Source organism: Pipistrellus hanaki (genome assembly GCF_964339955.1).
Source record: "Pipistrellus hanaki genome assembly, chromosome: 7".
In the NCBI taxonomy this organism is placed as follows: domain Eukaryota; kingdom Metazoa; phylum Chordata; class Mammalia; order Chiroptera; family Vespertilionidae; genus Pipistrellus; species Pipistrellus hanaki.
In genome coordinates this window covers 8670946-8688384 of record NC_140509.1, presented here as the reverse complement: position 1 = coordinate 8688384, position 17439 = coordinate 8670946, and the positions used below count along the sequence as shown (strand labels likewise).

The following is a 17439-nucleotide window of genomic DNA, read 5'->3' as shown; positions in this document are numbered from 1 at the left end:
TTTTTTGGGGGGGGTGGGGTGGGGGGGACGACTAGGCCTGCAGGGGAGGACAGTTGGGTGGTACTCAAGCCTGCAGGGGAAGGCAGTTGAGGGGACCAGGCCAGAAGGGGAAAACAGTTAGGGGTAACCAGGCTGGCTGGGGAGGGCAGTTAGGGGCAAAAGGTCTGGCAAGGGAGCAATTAGGGTCAATCAGGCTGGCAGAGGAGTGGTTAGGGGGTGATCAAGCTGGCAGGCAGAAGTGGTTAGGAGCAAATAAGGCAGGCAGGCAGGCAGGCAGGTGAGCAGTTGGGAGCCAGCAGTCCTGGATTGTGAGAGGGATGTCTGACTGCCTGTTTAGGCCTGATCCCGGTGGGTCCCTCAAGGGGTCCCAGATTGGAGAGGGTACAGGCTGGGCTGAGGGATACACCCTTCCCCAGGCACAGATTTTGTGCACTGGGACTCTAGTTTATTAATAAAGGGTTTGGCAAGTGATTGAATAATCTGTAAAAGATTGCTTGGGCAGTATTTAGTCCCTGTTAAAAAATTAACAAAGCAACTTAGAAAATAGATTTGCATTGAAAGCAGGAAATGTGCTGATTATAAATTGTTGTTTTTTTTCTAAGTGTGATAATGTATGCAAAAACATTTTGAGACCAGTGAGGTGTGTGTGAATGTGAGGTGGGATAATGATTAGTCATTCACGAGTTAGTCCACATGCAGTGTTTATTGAATGCTGCAGCTGCAGCCATACTATTTGGTGCTATGGTGTTACCTTTTATGTTATCACCTAAAACTTGAAACCTTAACCACTCCAAGGTGTGAAATGATGGTCTCAGCTGTTACAAGTTGTCCTATTATCCCAGCCATATAGCCATATTCTGCAGGCATATTCTCCATCATCATTTCTCTACTTTCATATAATTTACCGGGATCCTACTTTATTGAATATAAGAGTTGATGGAGAAAAAACCCTGCCTTTCATTCCCCCTTTGTCATAGCCAGCTTACACAATGGAGCCCAAGTGTGTACTTTGCCATCTCCTCACTCTGTCACCCTGGGACTTCAGGGACTACACACAGAAACTACACGTGCCAGACACCCAGAGTTTGTATTTGTCTTTTCCCTCGTCAGTTGCGAAAGACTGTTGTTCACCAGGGCCATTATTTCTTTCTCTCTTAGAGAAACCACCTTCTTTGTTCAAGATATAAGTGAGTAAACAATATCAGGCAGGACGTACACTCTCTGATGTCCTTGGACTAACCTATTTCCCAAGATCCCACTCCATCTGGCGTGCAGCCTGTATTTCCCTCCTCCTGCTATTGGAAGGAGGCTAGTATTCACTTTGTCCTGAAAGGTGGTGGCCCACATGGAGACAGGCCCCCGTGGTGGCAGCTCCTCAGGAGTTCTCATGTCTGGAATCTGCAGGGCGCCCACCTCATCCGCTTCACACACTTTTGATAAAGCGTTGTTACTTGGTCTCAGTCTCCTGCTGAGAATCTCATTTTGGACTTAACAGACCTCCAGCAGCTAGTCTCAGCTTGACCTTGTTCCCTACCAGAGGAGGGAGCTGTGTAATCGAACCCTGTCACAGCCAACAATGAAGAACCTCTCATCTCGGGCAAATCCCAGTTTCTCACCAGTCAAGTCGTTCCTCAGTTCCTCCCAGCAGCTGTTTCCAGCTCCCTCCTGCCTCTCAAGAGCAGAGATTAGAACAGAGCCCATAACATGATTGTCTTTCTCCTTATTCAGAAGAGTCCAGTTCTTACTCTTCTGAATGAGGTAAAGCACTGACATTGCCCTTTGTGGCCACAAGTTCTTACCTTTCTCCCTCACTTCCTGACAATTGCATTTCTTCTTTCACCTCATGACCTCCAGCCCCTCTCTATTCTGAAAGTTAGTGAGCTTCCTCTGATCCCATTTAACTCCTCAGCAGCCTAGTCTAAATACTTTTACTGGCCTTCATTTGCCTGATCCTGCACTGCATCCTCCTTGTCACTGTGTACCTGTCCCTTCTCTCCTGCTCCCTCGGGGCCACTGCTGAAGGAGTTCTAAACTATGCTGATTGTTGCATCTGTAAGCCCTTCCCTGCAGCTCAGCAGCTCCATAGAGTCTGTGCCAAAACCTGGTTTTCCTTTGCATTCACCACTGCAGTCCTCCCACTCCCAGTTCTACAGAGAACCTTCTTTCAAACTAGAATGAAAAGATTGCCATTCAGAATGAGCTTCCTCACCATCCCTGTTCTCATCACCGTCTCTCTGGTCCTGTAGCCAGTACGTCATCCTCATTATCCTTATCATCTGAGCATTTAGATGTTGTTGGGTACCTTTTCTGTCTCATGTTCTCTGCTAGGAGCTTACCTTAGGCCCTTTTGGCTCCAAGCTGTAGAAAGCAGGTAATGATGGCTTAAGCCATAATGGTGACCTTATTATGATGATTGAGAAATTTCTCATGGAACCCTAGGGCAGAAACTCTGGTAAACCTCATAGGGACTCAAATGAAATGTTGGAATCCTGCCAGGAGCCAAGACGACCCTCTCTCAGCCACACCATCTTGTTTTGCTTCTCACTGCAGATGACGGTCTTTGCTTTTATTTGTACTTCTGATGAGAGAGGATCACTCCAGAATTCCTGCATTTTTAACATCTCATTTTAACCAAATGGCCAAGTAAAGGAGAATCTCACATAATTCTAAAATTTTTAGAGGAAATCAGATTGGCTCAGCATGGGTTATATTTCTCTCTAGAATGCAGTCAGGTCAACAAACCAAACTCATGAACCACCATAAACAGTCTCAGAGAGAGGAGTTATTATATAACAGACAGATAAACCAAAAAAGCATGCTGCATGTGCTGCTATGGAGAGTTTTAAAGTGCTGGAACTGGAAGAGCTCAGAAACCACATCTAGCCCTTTCATTTCACAAGTTAAGTGGCTTGCCTAATATCACTTAATCAATACTCAGTAAATATGTTTTGAATTGCTGAATGAAGACAATAATTTTTAAAGAACTTAATTTCTGAAGATCTTTAACAAAGAATATCTATACAAATACTTGAGGTCATAATTGATTTTGCCTGAGATATTAGAAATGGGCTTGGTGATAAGTTATTCTATTACCAACATCCTGGCAGTTGATCTTCCTTTCATTGTGTGTTTTCAACCAAATGAGAAAACTGCAACAGCAGCAGTCAGGGCCTCAGGCCTTCCAGTGGAACCTCCCCCAAGCAGTGGACAGTTAGCAAAACAGACACTTGGCTCCTGTTTTAAAAGATACCATTCTGTGGAAAAGCTGTTGATCTCAACTCTTAAACCTTAGCCATTGTTCAAGTCTGGCACAAAATTAATCCCTTAAGAAAGGGATAAAAAAAACAAAAAACCGCCATTCAGCACAACATAGTTTGTCATCGCATGCATAATGCAGGCTTTCCAATTAGAATGCTACAATTTGGAAACTTTCTTCACAGACTGATGAGAGAGCAATTATTTTAAAGAAGGGAAAACTCAGTCCACTGGGTTTGCCTCAAGTCACTTCTGACTCAAGCCACAAAGACAAGAGTTTTGAAAACATACTTACTATTGAATTTTGTATCAAAACACCAGCGAGGAGAGCAATTAGCTGCTGTAAACTGAACCCTGGTAATCAATGAGTGGTATGGAACCAGCCAGAGCATTTATGGAAGAGGTATGCAAAATCACATCTGTTAATCAATTTTAAAAAGCCCAGCATTTTATTGCTTTTAAGTTACACTTCACAGTGAGAATAGGGAGGATGGAGAGACGTTTCACATCACCAAGCATTTCATGCAGTGCTCATTAGGTGGAGGGTTTGTGGCAACAGCTAAACACAGACCCTGACTGCACTGATAGATCTTGGCCAGCAGCTCCCTTTTTTCAGCCCCATTTGAAAATGGCTTCTGATGTTTTGGTGGCCAGATGAGATGTGGAGTATATGTTTAAGGAGCTGCTTTCAGTTAAAGTCAGAGGGAGTGTGTCTGTCAGCTGCCTGGGAAAACATTCTCAGCAGATTAGTAACTCTGTGTTGCAGGTAGAAAGACATCAGGCAGACTTTTCTGGCCAGGAACTAAATGAAGGGAGTTGGTGGGCTTTGCTGTTTTACCTTATTAGGACAAAATTTCTCTGCATGGAAAAATAAACTGAGCCAGTTTCCCTTTACTGTTCTCAAGCTGTGCTTGCCTTTTTCCAGTTGAATCAACAAAGGGATTTTCATTCCTGGCTAAGCCTAAATTCCAAATAAATACGTATCCTGGCACATGAATTAGAATATCTCTTAAAAACTCTGAAGTATAGGTGAGTCTGAGCTGTAGGCTTCATAACTTCCGATCCATTAGTGTCCCTTTTCCACTCAGAAGTCACATGACCCCACAATTCCAGCCCCTAGGGATTCTTAATAGAGGAATAGAGAGGAGATGTCTCAACCAGTATGTGCATTTGGCTGCTGTTCAGAAAAAAGACTTTAGGCCAAGAGAAATTACTGAGGTAAAGATCGATCGACTAGGCTAATAAAAATTAATATCTTCAGCATGGAGACTATGATAGGCAGTAGATTAATAACCTTAAAATATAGAGGGCATTTTATAAGTCATTAACAAAAGAATAAATAGAAAATGGGTAAAATATTCAAATTCAGTGATAAGGAAAAAGTTGCAAATTAAAGTACATGATGAGATAATAGTCCATCTATAATATTGGCAATATTTTTAAAGATAATACACAATACTGATAGAGATGCACAGAGGTAGGCTTGTGACAGATACACTGTGAGTGGTATGAGTAGGAACTGGTACAGACTTTAGTTTGAGGGAAAGGGAGGGTGTGCAGCTATTTTCCAATGCATATCAAGGCCTCATATGCTCTGTTCAAGGAGTTTCACTTACAGAAACTTTCACAGGCAGTAATCATGCATTTAACTTATACGAATATTCATCATGGAGTTTTCATAACAATAAAATATTATCAACTATCTAAGTGCCCCAAAATAAGAGATTAATTAAGTATATTACAAATCATCCACTCAGTGAAATTCCATGAAGGCAGAACATATAATGAAGAAGAATATTTGATAATATAAGAAAAGGTATTCGTAATAGGTCATAAAACAAAACAAGCAAGTTACAAATAATTTGAACTATATGTTTCCAAAATTACAGGAATTACAAACGATCCTTATTTTAACATAATTTACTTTGAAACAAATTGGAAGACTCTATAGAATAAGCTACTATGGGACATAATGTGCACAACTTAAAAAATTATTTTAATAGGCTATCATTCCAAGAATCTGTACAAGAACATTTAGGATGCTCATAATTGGTCTTCCTTTTTATCTTTTCTATATCCTATATTCTTGGGACAGTCTTTTCCTATGAAATAGGATCTGGTTAGATTGTGTTCCAAAAGGGATTGATTATTTTCATTTGGATACACTGGTAGGAACACTAACTCATTATTATCCAGAAGGAGAGGGATTATGATAAACCTGACTCTATGAATAATCAAAATAATCCATTGGGGAAATAGCCTCAACATTATCTCCCAAAATACCTGTTACCAGAACTATTAAGTCAATAGAGTGATTGATTAACTTGAAAATTTTTCCTGGTTTTAATCTATTCTGGCAGAGTTATGAATTATTTCAGCCCAAAATATATATGAAACATGCACTATGAGCAGAGCTCATGTTTGGAGTAGAATTTTTTTTTTTTTTTTAAAGAAAAAGATCATGTTCTTTCTAAAAGATTTATAATCATCCTGAGAAACATACAAACATAGAAGCAAAAATTACACTTTTAAAAGTTACTCAACATAAATATAAATTAACTTAAGCTAACTGCATAAAAGTGCTGAGAAACTAGAATAATATTTGAGAAATGGTTAATGAGGGAAATGATTCCCTCTCTTATCAGGCAAGCTGACATAATATAAGAGTAGAACTGCTGAAACTAGTTTGTCTCAGTGGTAGAGCGTCGGTCTGTGGACTGAGAGGTCCCAGGTTCGATTCCGGTCAAGGGCATGTACATTGGTTGCGGGCACATCCCCGGTGGGGGGGTGTGCAGGAGGTGGCTGGTCGATGTTTCTCTCTCATCGATGTTTCTGGCTCTCTGTCCCTCTCTCCTCCTCTCTATAAAAAAATCAATAAAATATATATTTTTTTAAAAAAAGAGTAGAACTATTGGACACTTTTTTAAAAAATAAGAGGGTGGGATCCTATATCATTCATTTAGAGTACTTTGAGAGATAAAAGACTCAGGTGAATTAAAGGGAATCAGAAGGTGTAATCTGCTTATGCTTACCAAACCTTTTAATAGTTTCTTCTACTTAAAAGATTAATTCCAGCCCAGCCCATATACCGGTAGCTTAGTTGGCTGAGCATGGACCCCAGTCTGGATGTGTACAGAAGGCAACTGATCCATGTTTCTCCCTATCTTTTCCTCTATCTCTAAAAATCAATAGAAGCATATTTTTTTTTAAATAAAAAAAGATGAATTCTAAAATATTAGGTATTATGGACTTAATCATTGAGAGCAATACATATGTATACATACTAGAGGCCTGGTGCACAAAATTCGTGCACGGGGGTGGGGAGGTGTCCTTCAGCCCAGTGTGCACCCTCTCCATTCTGAGACCCCTCGAGGAATATTCGACTGATTATCCTACCGGGATCAGGCCTAAATGGGCAATCAGATATCCCTCTCACAATCCAGGACTGCTGGCTCCCAACTGCTCACCTGCCTTCCTTCCTGATTGTCCCTAATTGCTTCTGCCTGCCAGTGTGATCATACCCTAACCACTCCCCTGCCAGCCTGATTGATGCCTAACTGCTCTCCTGCCAGCCTGTTTGCCCCTAACTGCCTTCCCCTGCAGGCCTAGTCCCTCCCCAACTGCTCTCCTCTGCAGGCCTGGGTCCCCCCAATTGCCCTTTCCTGAAGGCCCGGTTACCCCCAACTTCCCTCCTCTGCTGGCCCAGTCACCCCTAACTGTCCTCCCCTGCAGGCTTGATTGCCCCCAACTGCCCTTCCTTGCAGGCCTGGTCCCTCCCAATTGCCTTCCCCTACTGGCCATCTTGTGATGGCTATCTTGTGTCCACATGGGGGCAGAATCTTTGACCACATAGGGGAAGCCATTTTGTGTGTTGGAGTAACAGTCAGTTTGCATATTACTCTTTTATTAGATAGTATAGAGGCCTGGTGCACGGGTGGGAGCCAGTTGGTTTGCCCTGAAGGGCATCCTGGATCAGAGTGGGGTTTCCTTGGGGCATGGGGCAGCCTGGGCGAGGGGCCTGTGGTGGTTTGCAGGCCTGCCATGCCCCCCGGCTACCCCAGCAGAGGCCCTGGTATCTGGGATTTATTTATCTTCTATAATTGAAACTTTGTGGCCTTGAGTGTATGTCTCAGGCCATCAGGGTATGTGGAAAGCTTGACTTCCTCCATTGCTGGGGAAACCCAAGCCTCCTGCTCACTCCATAGCCACAGCCATCTTGATTGCGGTTAATTTGCATACTCGCTCCTGATTGGCTGGTGAGTGTGGCTTTGTGGGTGTAGAGGAGTGATAGTTAATTTGCATATTGATCTTTTATTAGGGTAACCAGGAACAGAGGGGAAAGGGAAAGGGAAACATGGTGACCCTGTTGTTGCAGACTCTGCCCTCTCCCATCAAACTTTTGTTGGGGGATTGCCTTTCTTTCCCCAGTCCTTGAAGTGTGTTGGGGCAAAGGGGCAGGTGGGATGGAGAGTAGACAGGAACTCCCTCCGGCCAGTGAGGACATTTCACAGCATCCTTGTATTCCCTTTGTTCAGGTTATTACTTTGGGACTGTGATGATCGAAGCTACAGCTACTACATTGAGGTTTCCACCAACCAGCAACAGTGGACCATGGTGGCCGACAGAACTAAAGTCTCCTGCAAGTAAGTGACATCCTTTGAGAGATGTGTTCCAATTTAAATACAGTCTTTCCAATGGATTCAGAAGATTCCAATGAAGAGTCATAGAATCACCAGATTATATCTTGTTTGGAATTTGAAACATTCTCATGATCCTTGACTTCAGTTTTGACTATTAAGTACTTAGATGAGAATTTACTTTATATGACCAAACAAGCTCTTCTTATTTTGTGATTTGAACTTGATTTTTGAAAATGGCATGTACTAATAAGCAGGGGGAAAATATATTTTCCATATACAATTCTGTCTTGTGTCCTCCCTCCACATCCCACACTACCCCTTTAGAACTTTTTCTTCCCTAGAGAATTTTGCTGATGCAATATACACTTCAGTCATTATTCTGGAACTCTGTCCTGTTCCCCACCCTCATACCATACTCAGGGGTAGCTTTAAATACTTATCTCATCTCTATGTTCGCTATTACCCAAATTAAGGAAAGTTTGTAGCTTAGGTTCTTTATAGTCAAACAGGGGTATTTCATGCATAGGGCATTGGGGCTGTTTGAGCTGACCTGGTGTGGGGAAGCCAGGAGGCAGGATTCTGCTAGTTCTGACCAGCCTAGACTTATGCCTGGAATGAACATGTACATGTGTATATACTCATGTAACTACCACTCAGATTGAATGAGTGTCTAGACCAGTGGTGCCAACGTGGAGCACACGCCCCACAGGGGGCAGTTTGATTTTTAAGGGAGGCAATTCAAGAATGAGTTATTAACAGTGAACTTTTTGCATTTCTTATGGTTCTAGGGGCCTCATATACAATATATAAATATATATTGTGACATTTATGCTTTTCGGTTCTCTATTATATGTTTTTAAATTTTATTTGCTATTTGTTCATATAACTTCTTATTACTATTATTTTTTAAACAATTTCTTAGTGATTTCTTCCTCATTACTTCAACTTTCCTTTTGTTCTTTTATTTTTCTCTTTCATGGATGCCATGTTCTTTGGAAGTTTGTTTAGACCAAGTTAATGGCCTTTTAGGCTTCCTCCCCGTGAATAATAATTCACTTTTTGAAATAATAAGAATTATATGTCAGGGAGTGTGGGCATCAGGATTTCAGAGGTGCTTAGGTGGGGCATGGCCAAAAAAAGGTTGGGAACCACTGGTCTAGATGGTTCCCTCATACCCTTTACCAGTTTTTTTCAGAAAAGCTCAGTACTTTTCTATGTAGAGCCAAATTATCTGAGATAATAATTGACATACCATAAAATTCACCCTTTTAAATCATACAATTGAGTGGTTTTTAGTATATTCACTATGCTGCCATAACTACTATTTAATGTTTAGGATCATTTTCATCACACCCAAAAGAATCTTACCCATTAGCAGTCTCCCATTTCCCTTCAGCTCCCTCAGCCCCAGCACCCAATATTCTACTTATTATTTCTATGGGTTTGCATATTCTGGATAGTTCATATAAATAGAATCATATGGTAAGTGATCTTTTGTTCTCAGCTTCTTTCACTTAGTATTAGTTTTCATGTTATAGCATGTATCAGCATTTCATTCCTTTTAATGGCTGAATAATATGTAATCATATGGAGATCTATATCACATTTTGTTTATCCATTCATCATTTTATGAACATTTGAATTGTTTTACTTTTTTAATATATTTTATTGATTTTTTACAGAGGAAGGGAGAGGGAAAGAGAGTTAGAAACATCAGTGAGAGAGAAGCATCGACCAGCTGCCTCCTGCACAGTCCCTACTGGGGATGTGTCTGCAACCAAGATACATGCCCTTGACCAAAATCGTTCCTGGGACCCTTCAGTCCCCAGGCTGATGCTCTATCCAGTGAGCCAAATCGGTTAGGGCTTACTTTATTTATTTATATATACGTACACACACACACACACACACACACACACACACACACACACACATTTCTTCATTTCAGAGAGAAAAGGAGAGGGAGAGAGAGAGAGAAACATTAATGATGAGAGATAATCATTGATCCGCTGCCTCCTTCACATTCTGTTCTGGGGACTGAGCCTGCAATCCAGGCATATGCCCTGATGGAAATTGAATTGGTGACCTCTTGGTTCCTGTGTCGACACTCAACTGCTAAGCCACACAATTGTCTTACTTTTAGGCTATTATATATAGTGCTGCTTTGAACATTCTTGGTACAATTTTTTGTGTGACTGTATGCTTTCAGTTCTCTTGGGCATATACCTAGAACTGGAGAATTGCTGGGTGATATGGTTTAAGTTTTTGAGGAACTGCCAAACTTTTCCATGGCAGCGGCACCATTTTGTGTTCCCACCAGCAATGTATGAGGATTCCAGTTTCTCCACATTCTTGCCAGAAATTACTATTGACTATCTTTTTGTTCATAGCCATTCTAGTGGGAGTGAAGTGGCATCTCATTGTGGTTTTGATTTGTTTTTTTGGTTTTTGATGGCTAATAATGTGGAACATCTTTTCATTTACTTTTTGGCCAAGATTTGGTAATAGTTTTAATGATAGTTATTTGATGCAATGTTTGACATTATCATAATATTATCATATAGCATGTTTATATTGGTTAGGGCAACACTTGCTACTTAACAAATAGTGGCTTCAACATTTCAGTGGTTTAAGACAGTAATTTATTTCTCAGTCATGTAACAGTCAATGTAGGTGTTTCTGGTTCTCAAGTGGTCTCTACAGGTAATGGTGGAACCTACCATCTTCTGTGGTTCTGCCCTCACCTAGGGCCTCTTCAGCATCACCTGCACCTAGCTGGCAGATGGGGAGAGAATAGAGAGAAAGTATTCCTGGTTCTGAGCAACTGGGCCTAGGCATAGTGAACATCTCTTCCACTTGCATTACCCAAGAGAGAACTATAGTTCGTTGCCACAGTCACTTTAATAGGATTAGGAAATAGGTCGCTTTCAGGCTGGGCAGTGACTTCTCAGTAGAACACAAATCTTGAAGTCATCTCTGGCATAGCATAAGAAAACTAACAATTATTTAATAACTAGATTCAGTACTTTGCATATTTTATCTCATCTTGTCCTGAATCCAAAGCACCTCATGGGATATCTCTTTCTGCTTTACTGCATCGCCTCCTAGCATTGGTAGAGAACTTAAACCAAGGCTGATGATGAAAACTGGTAAATGGAGTGATTAGCTTGTTTCCAAGCTCTAAGAATCTTTTTTATACAAGAGGGAGGCCTTTTTATACAAATGGTGGCATAGACCTATGAATCAGAGGTCACGGTTTGATTCCACATGCCTGGGTTGCGGGCTCAATCCCCAGTTAGGGGATGGGCCGCAGGCAGCCTACCCTGAAATCAAGAAAAAGTACATTAAAAAAAAAAAAGATGGGGGCTTTCAAGGTCCATGAACAGCTGCCCATTTGTCCTCCCATAGTCATTGCTTATTGGGTGTCCAGCTCACAGGCCATATCCTCTGCTTCCTCAAATTTTGTCTTTGACACATCTACTGGTTACAATCACCCATCTCTTCTGTCATTTCATCTTTTACTAATATAATTCCTCACCTCTTTCTTTCTTTTTAAAAAAATATATTCTTATTGATTCCAGAGAAGAAGGGAAGGAAGGAGGGAGGGAGGGAGAGAAGAAGGAAGGGAGGGAGAGAAGAAGGGAGAGAGAGAGAGAGAGAGAGAGAGAGAGAGAGAGAGAGAGAGAGAGAGAGAGATATCAATGATGAGAGTAGTGTGCCCTGACCAGGAATCAAACCATGACGTCCTGGTTCATAGGTCAAATGCCCAACTAAGCCACTTGGGCCTCATCTCTTTCTTTTATATCCCCTTGCTGAAGGTGTTATACAGTGTTAGTTTTCTATAAGAATTGGCTGACTACTGATTGAGATATATCATAATAATTGTATATTTATTTAAATGGGTTTTTTCTTGATTAAAAACCCATACACTTATTAGGACCTTTCCCAGGAGCTTTGCATTAAAGTTATCAATATCTTTCTTTCCTCTTTTTTATTTTTTATTTCCATTACTTTATTGGATTTAAATAATTTATATGTTTTTAACTTTGTATATTAGCACTTCGATGCTACAGCAATAAGTGTATAAATAAGTAATATATTAGATGAACAAGAGTAGTAGCATGAAGGCAAATGCCTGTTAACCCTCTTGGGATCATTGGAACCAATGGTTATGATTTTATGTTATAGTCATAACCACAAAGTACTGTCTTCCATTTTTGTGTTAGGTCTTAAATATAATAGGAGATATGCAGATAATAAAAGAAGAAAGCCTTTCCTTTTTAACTGCTATATTCCAGAGCAGTCCTCAAAGAGGATTCTATTAGCTTGAAGAATTGTAGCCTGCTTTTTATTGAAATAAAGAATGTGAGTTGTGTTATAAAGTGAAGTTCTATAGGATCTTTACATCCTGCCTTAGATCCTGCCTTAATAGCATTCTGCCTAGTCAAGAAGTAATTGGAGAGTAGATTTTTTTTTTACTGTCCTCTGAAAAATACCAGGAAATGAGATTCTTCAGTGTCTCCTCTAAGTCCCTCCGCTCCTTGGGGTTGGGGTGTGTGTGTGTGTGTGTGTTTTCCTTTATTAGTATATTAAGTTCTTTGCTTTTAGGATAAAGGCTCATTTTCTGTCGTGGATAACCCTATTTGTGTTTTGAGTGCTTTTGTTTTCCCCCCGATTTTATTGTGATGTTATTAATATACAGCATTGTGTAAGTTTAGGGTGTATAATATAATCTTTCTTTTATTAAGTTGTATAAGTTGCCTGTGGATGCTAGAGATTAAACCTTTACCAGTGATAACATTTGCAAATATGTTCTCCCATATGTTCTTGTTATTTTGTTGATGGTTTCTTTTGCTGTGAAAAAGCTTTTTATTTTGATGTAGTCTCATTTTTTTATTTTCTCTTTAGCTTCCATTGCCCTAGGTCTAGGAGAAGTTCTTTGGGCATATGTCTGAGATTTTGCTGCCTGTGGATTCCTCTAGTATTTTTATGGTTTCCCGTCTTATGTTTAAGTCCTGTATCCATTTTGAGTTTATTTTTGTGTATACTGTAAGTTGGTGATCTAGTTTCATTTTTTTGCATGTATCTGTCCAATTTTCCCAACACCATTTATTGAAGAAACTGTCTTGACTCCATTGTATGTTCATGCCTCCTTTGTCAAATATTAATTGAGCATAGTGGTTTGGGTTGATATCAAGATTCTCTATTCTATTCCATTGGTCTATATATCTGTTCTGTGCCAGTACTAGTCTGTTTTGAGAACAGTGGCTTTGTAATACAGCTTGAAAACTGGTATTGAGATCCCATCTACTTTATTCTTCTTTCTCAGGATTGCTATGGCTATTCGGGGTCTTTTTTTATTCCAGATGGATTTTTGGAGAGTTCTTTCTAGGTAGTATGGAAATTTTAATGATGTTGATTCTACCAATCCATGAACATGGTATGTTCTTCCATCTGTTTACATCTTTCTCTATCTCTTTTTTTCAGTGTCGTGTAGTTTTCCATGTATAGGTCTTTTACCTCCTTAGTTAAGTTTATTCCTAGGTATTTTAATTTTTTTGGTATGATGGTAAATGGAATTGCTTTTTTAGTCTCTCTTTCTGTAAGTTCACTATTGATATATAGAAAGGCCGTTGATTTCTTAGCATTAATTTTGTATCCTGCTACATTGCGGAATTTATTTATTAAATCTATTAGTTTTTTAATGCAGCCCAATTTACAATAGCTAAATTTGGAAACAGCCTAGGTGCCCATCAACAGATGACTGGATCAGAAAACTGTTGTACATCTACACAATGAAATACTATGCTGCCATAAAAAAGAAGAAATTCTTACCATTTGCAGCAACCTGGATGGAATTGGAGAACATTATGCTAAGTGAAATAAGCCAGTCAATGAAAGAAAAATACTACATGATCTCACTCATTTGTGGATAATAAAGAACATTATAAACCGATGAACAAAAAGATAGATACAGAGGCAGTAAAGCATCAAACATACTGTGGGAAGGTTAGGGAGAGGTGGGGGAGATAAGAGATCAACCAAAGGACTTGTATGCATGCACATAAGCATAACCAATGGACTCAAAACACTGGGGGGTGAGGGCATGTATGGGAGTAGGGTGTGGTAGGGCAATGGTAAGATAAGTACACATATAATACCTTAATTTTAAAAATGGGGGGAAAATATGTTGTAAAGGCCCTGTCTGATGTGGCTTGATAGGTTGTAGTGTCCTACCAGGCACCCAAGGGTTGTGGGTTCGATTCCCCTTCAGGACACATACCTAGGTGGCAAGTTCAAGCCCGGATCAGAAAGCATATGAAAGACAACCAATTATCTCTCGCTCTCGCTCTCGCTCTCACTCTGGCTCTCACTTTCTCTCCCCTCCCCTCCTTCCTATCTCTCCAAAATCAATGGAAGTATGTCTTTGGGTAAGGATTAAGAAAAAAATGATGTGAAGAGTTTTTAATAACTTAAGAAAATACTTATATAATAAGGTTTTTTAAAGCAAGGTAAAAACATTATGGAAGTATTATCACAAGTAGGAAATAAAATATGGAAGAAGAAAAGCAGAAGGAAATAGGCCAAAATGATGATAATGACTGCCTCTGTGTGTTGGGGTTATGGGACTTATTTCTAGTTTTCTACACTTTTGGCCAACTTACATGTATTTCTTTTAAAATAAAAAAGAAAACTATTTGAGAGTTTTTCCTTGCTGCAGCCATGAATGTTTTGTAGACACTTGTTCTTCCCAGAGCAGCATAGGCGGCAGAGTGGCATGGTTTATGCACAGTCAGCAGTAAATTAAATAAATGAATGCCTTCCATAGCAATATCCTATTAGCTTTTCAGAACCTTGCCACCTACCCGAGCACAAGTAGTGCTCCCTGAAAAGGACACCTGAGCCACCTTTTCCATGCTTCTCTCTTGGGCCTCTGAGAGCTTCCTCTGCCTGGTTCTCTGAGTGCTTCCTCTGCTTGCCTTTCCCAGGAACTTCAGCAGTCTGCTGCCACATGGCTCTCCCTCTCAGAGGCCCTGGCCTACTTGAGACCTTGGAGCATCACCATGGATCAGGCAGTTTCTACAGCATGCTCCCATGAGAAGGTTTCTTCCCTGCCCCCTCCCTGAGAAGCACTTGGTCAGTCTGTGTCCCCGGGAGGGGCTGCTGTGGGGTCAGCGCGTCTGCTCACTGTCCTTCAGCATGATGGCACTCACACCTGAGAAGCAGTGCGGGCCCCTCACGGACTGTACTGCCATTTAGTCCTGGGGAAGGTCAACGCTCTGTTCGGGGGTCGGTTTCTGTAGCTGGTTCTGTGTATTCACTAGGAATCTTAGAACAGGGAGTTGTGTTTCTTTTTCTGAGTGCTGCAATGGGTGAGGGCAATGAGATAAATTAAAGGTGGAGATTTACAGCCTCAGTAAACTCTTCCAAGTGTAGCAAGATTGAAAAACAGTGCATTTAAATCTAAACAATTTACCTTACCTGTGATTTCCTACATCTTTTTCTGCCATTGTTAGTGATAAAGTTGAGGAAGCTTTTCTTCTGCCAGCTTTGTTTCTTAGCCTGACACTTAACAAAGCGAAAATCTTGGGTTGGTGCCAGGAGGTCACTGCTAATCGTGTAGCCTGCAGGTTGTGTGCAGAGGGCTTGGAGTCATTAATGTGATGCAATGAAAAGAAAGTAGGTTTTAAAAGAGGAAATGTCTTCACCATTGAGACTGCTGATGAGAGGAGGTTCATTTTTAATGTCAGTTCAGTTTCCAGGATGGGACGGGAGCTCTTGACTGTCATGTAGGCTGGGACTGAAATATTACTGCTTCTTGCAAGTCTCTGCTGTGGGCACAGACGCTATTCTTCTCAGGTCCCCTTCCCTGTGTGGTCGGAGGACTGTACTAGCTTGTTCCTTCTTAAAGTGTGAGCCAATTAACGGGCTCTGGTTGTGTAATTGTCACTTCTCAAATGTTCGGGGAGATTTTATTTTTCTCTTCTCACACTTAATTCCATTTTTCTACATAACATCTGACAGTAATGAAAAAAGCCAGTCATGTTCTTTCCTAAGTTTAATTTTTAAAGGGCAAACATTGGTGTTAATTTTGTCAAAAGATTTAGAACTTGAATGATAAAGGAGCATGTAACTGTAAGGAATGGCAAAAAATGAAATTGGAATACCAACAGAATTTAGATAAAGTGCGAGCACACCACACACACACACACACACACACACACACGGGACAGTAGGCAGACTCTTGTGTTAATGGTGAGATGTCAGAGCTTGCCCTGTAGAAGGCATCTGTTAGACCAGACCAGGAGACACCTGTTCATCAAACTGTTGTCTATCGGATAATGAAGTACCAGGAGTGTATGAATATTTTACAGTAAAAAACATCAGTAGGGAGTCAGTCGCTCATACCTACATATCTACACAAAGGACTTATCTTCTTTGCCGCAAAAAGTTTTTATGCAGAAATTTACCCATATATTGGAAGCCAGGTGGAAAGTAGATTTTGAAGTACATGACCTGAGTTGTAAACGTAGAGCTATCAGCAGGTTCTGTCAACCACCAGTGGAGAGGTTCCTCCCATCCAGAACATTTGACAGATGAAGGAGCTGGGAAGAAATGAAGTCCTGTCAGCTCACAGATGATCAGGAGGGAGAAGCCCAGAGCTCCCTCTCTCCTTCCTGCTTCCTCCAGGAGCCACCTCATTCTGTGATGCCTGTTGTAAGTAAAATGAAGCATACCTTAATAAACTTTCCCAGTGAGCTGGGTGAGCACACTTAAAATGTGCATGGTCAGAAAGATTTTTCTTTTATGAAGAAAATAGCTTTCATATCACTATTACATTCTAATGACAAGAAATCAAGACCACACTATTCCAACTGCCATCATCTTTCTCCTCTCTGTTCCACTTGGTTAACTGCCCCTCACATCTCTGTGCTCAAGTTTGCTCGCTGTAGCCAGAGTGGTGCTTTCCAAGCCCAGCACTGTATTATACCTGCTAAGACCCCTCACTGTCTCCTCACTGCTCTCTAGATAAAGACCAGCATTCTTCAGGTGGCCTGGAGAGCCTGCACAATCTGGCCCCATCCCGTCCTGTCTCTCCATACTCGTCCTGATTCACTGTCCCTGTTCACGCCAGCCTGGCTTCCTCTCTCTGGCTCCACACATCACGCTGCACCTTCCCAGAGCCTTTGCAAACGCCGTGGCCTCTGTCTGAAGCCCTGACCCTGGCCCTTTGTCTGGTTAATGCCATAATCCTTCTGTTCTCAGCTCAAGGGCCAGTTTCACAGGAAAGTCTGTGCTGACCACCCATCTCAATCTGATCGCTTGTTATTCTCTCTCGTTGATCCAAGCTACTTTCCCTTCACAGCTCACATCAGTTTGCAGTGACCCTTTGTTTAGTGTGGTTATTGTATGACTGTTGTTGTTCTTTCTCATTAGACTGTAAGCTCCATGAGAGCTCCAGGGATTTGATCTGTCTTACCCATTATTGTCATGATAGCCTGGCAAGGACCTTGCACTTGTATTGTCTGAATGAATGAATGAA

General features: G+C 41.1%; 1 protein-coding gene across 2 annotated transcripts in view; it reads left to right on the top strand.

The window, feature by feature from the left end:
* Positions 1-17439, top strand: part of BTBD9 (BTB domain containing 9) — a 411421-nt gene that overhangs the window by 329512 nt on the left and 64470 nt on the right. For both annotated transcript variants that reach the window (XM_084889529.1, XM_084889528.1), the window contains exon 9: positions 7791-7898. In XM_084889529.1, coding sequence (XP_084745655.1) covers positions 7791-7898 — 108 coding nt within the window. The remainder of the gene's footprint in view (positions 1-7790; positions 7899-17439) is intronic.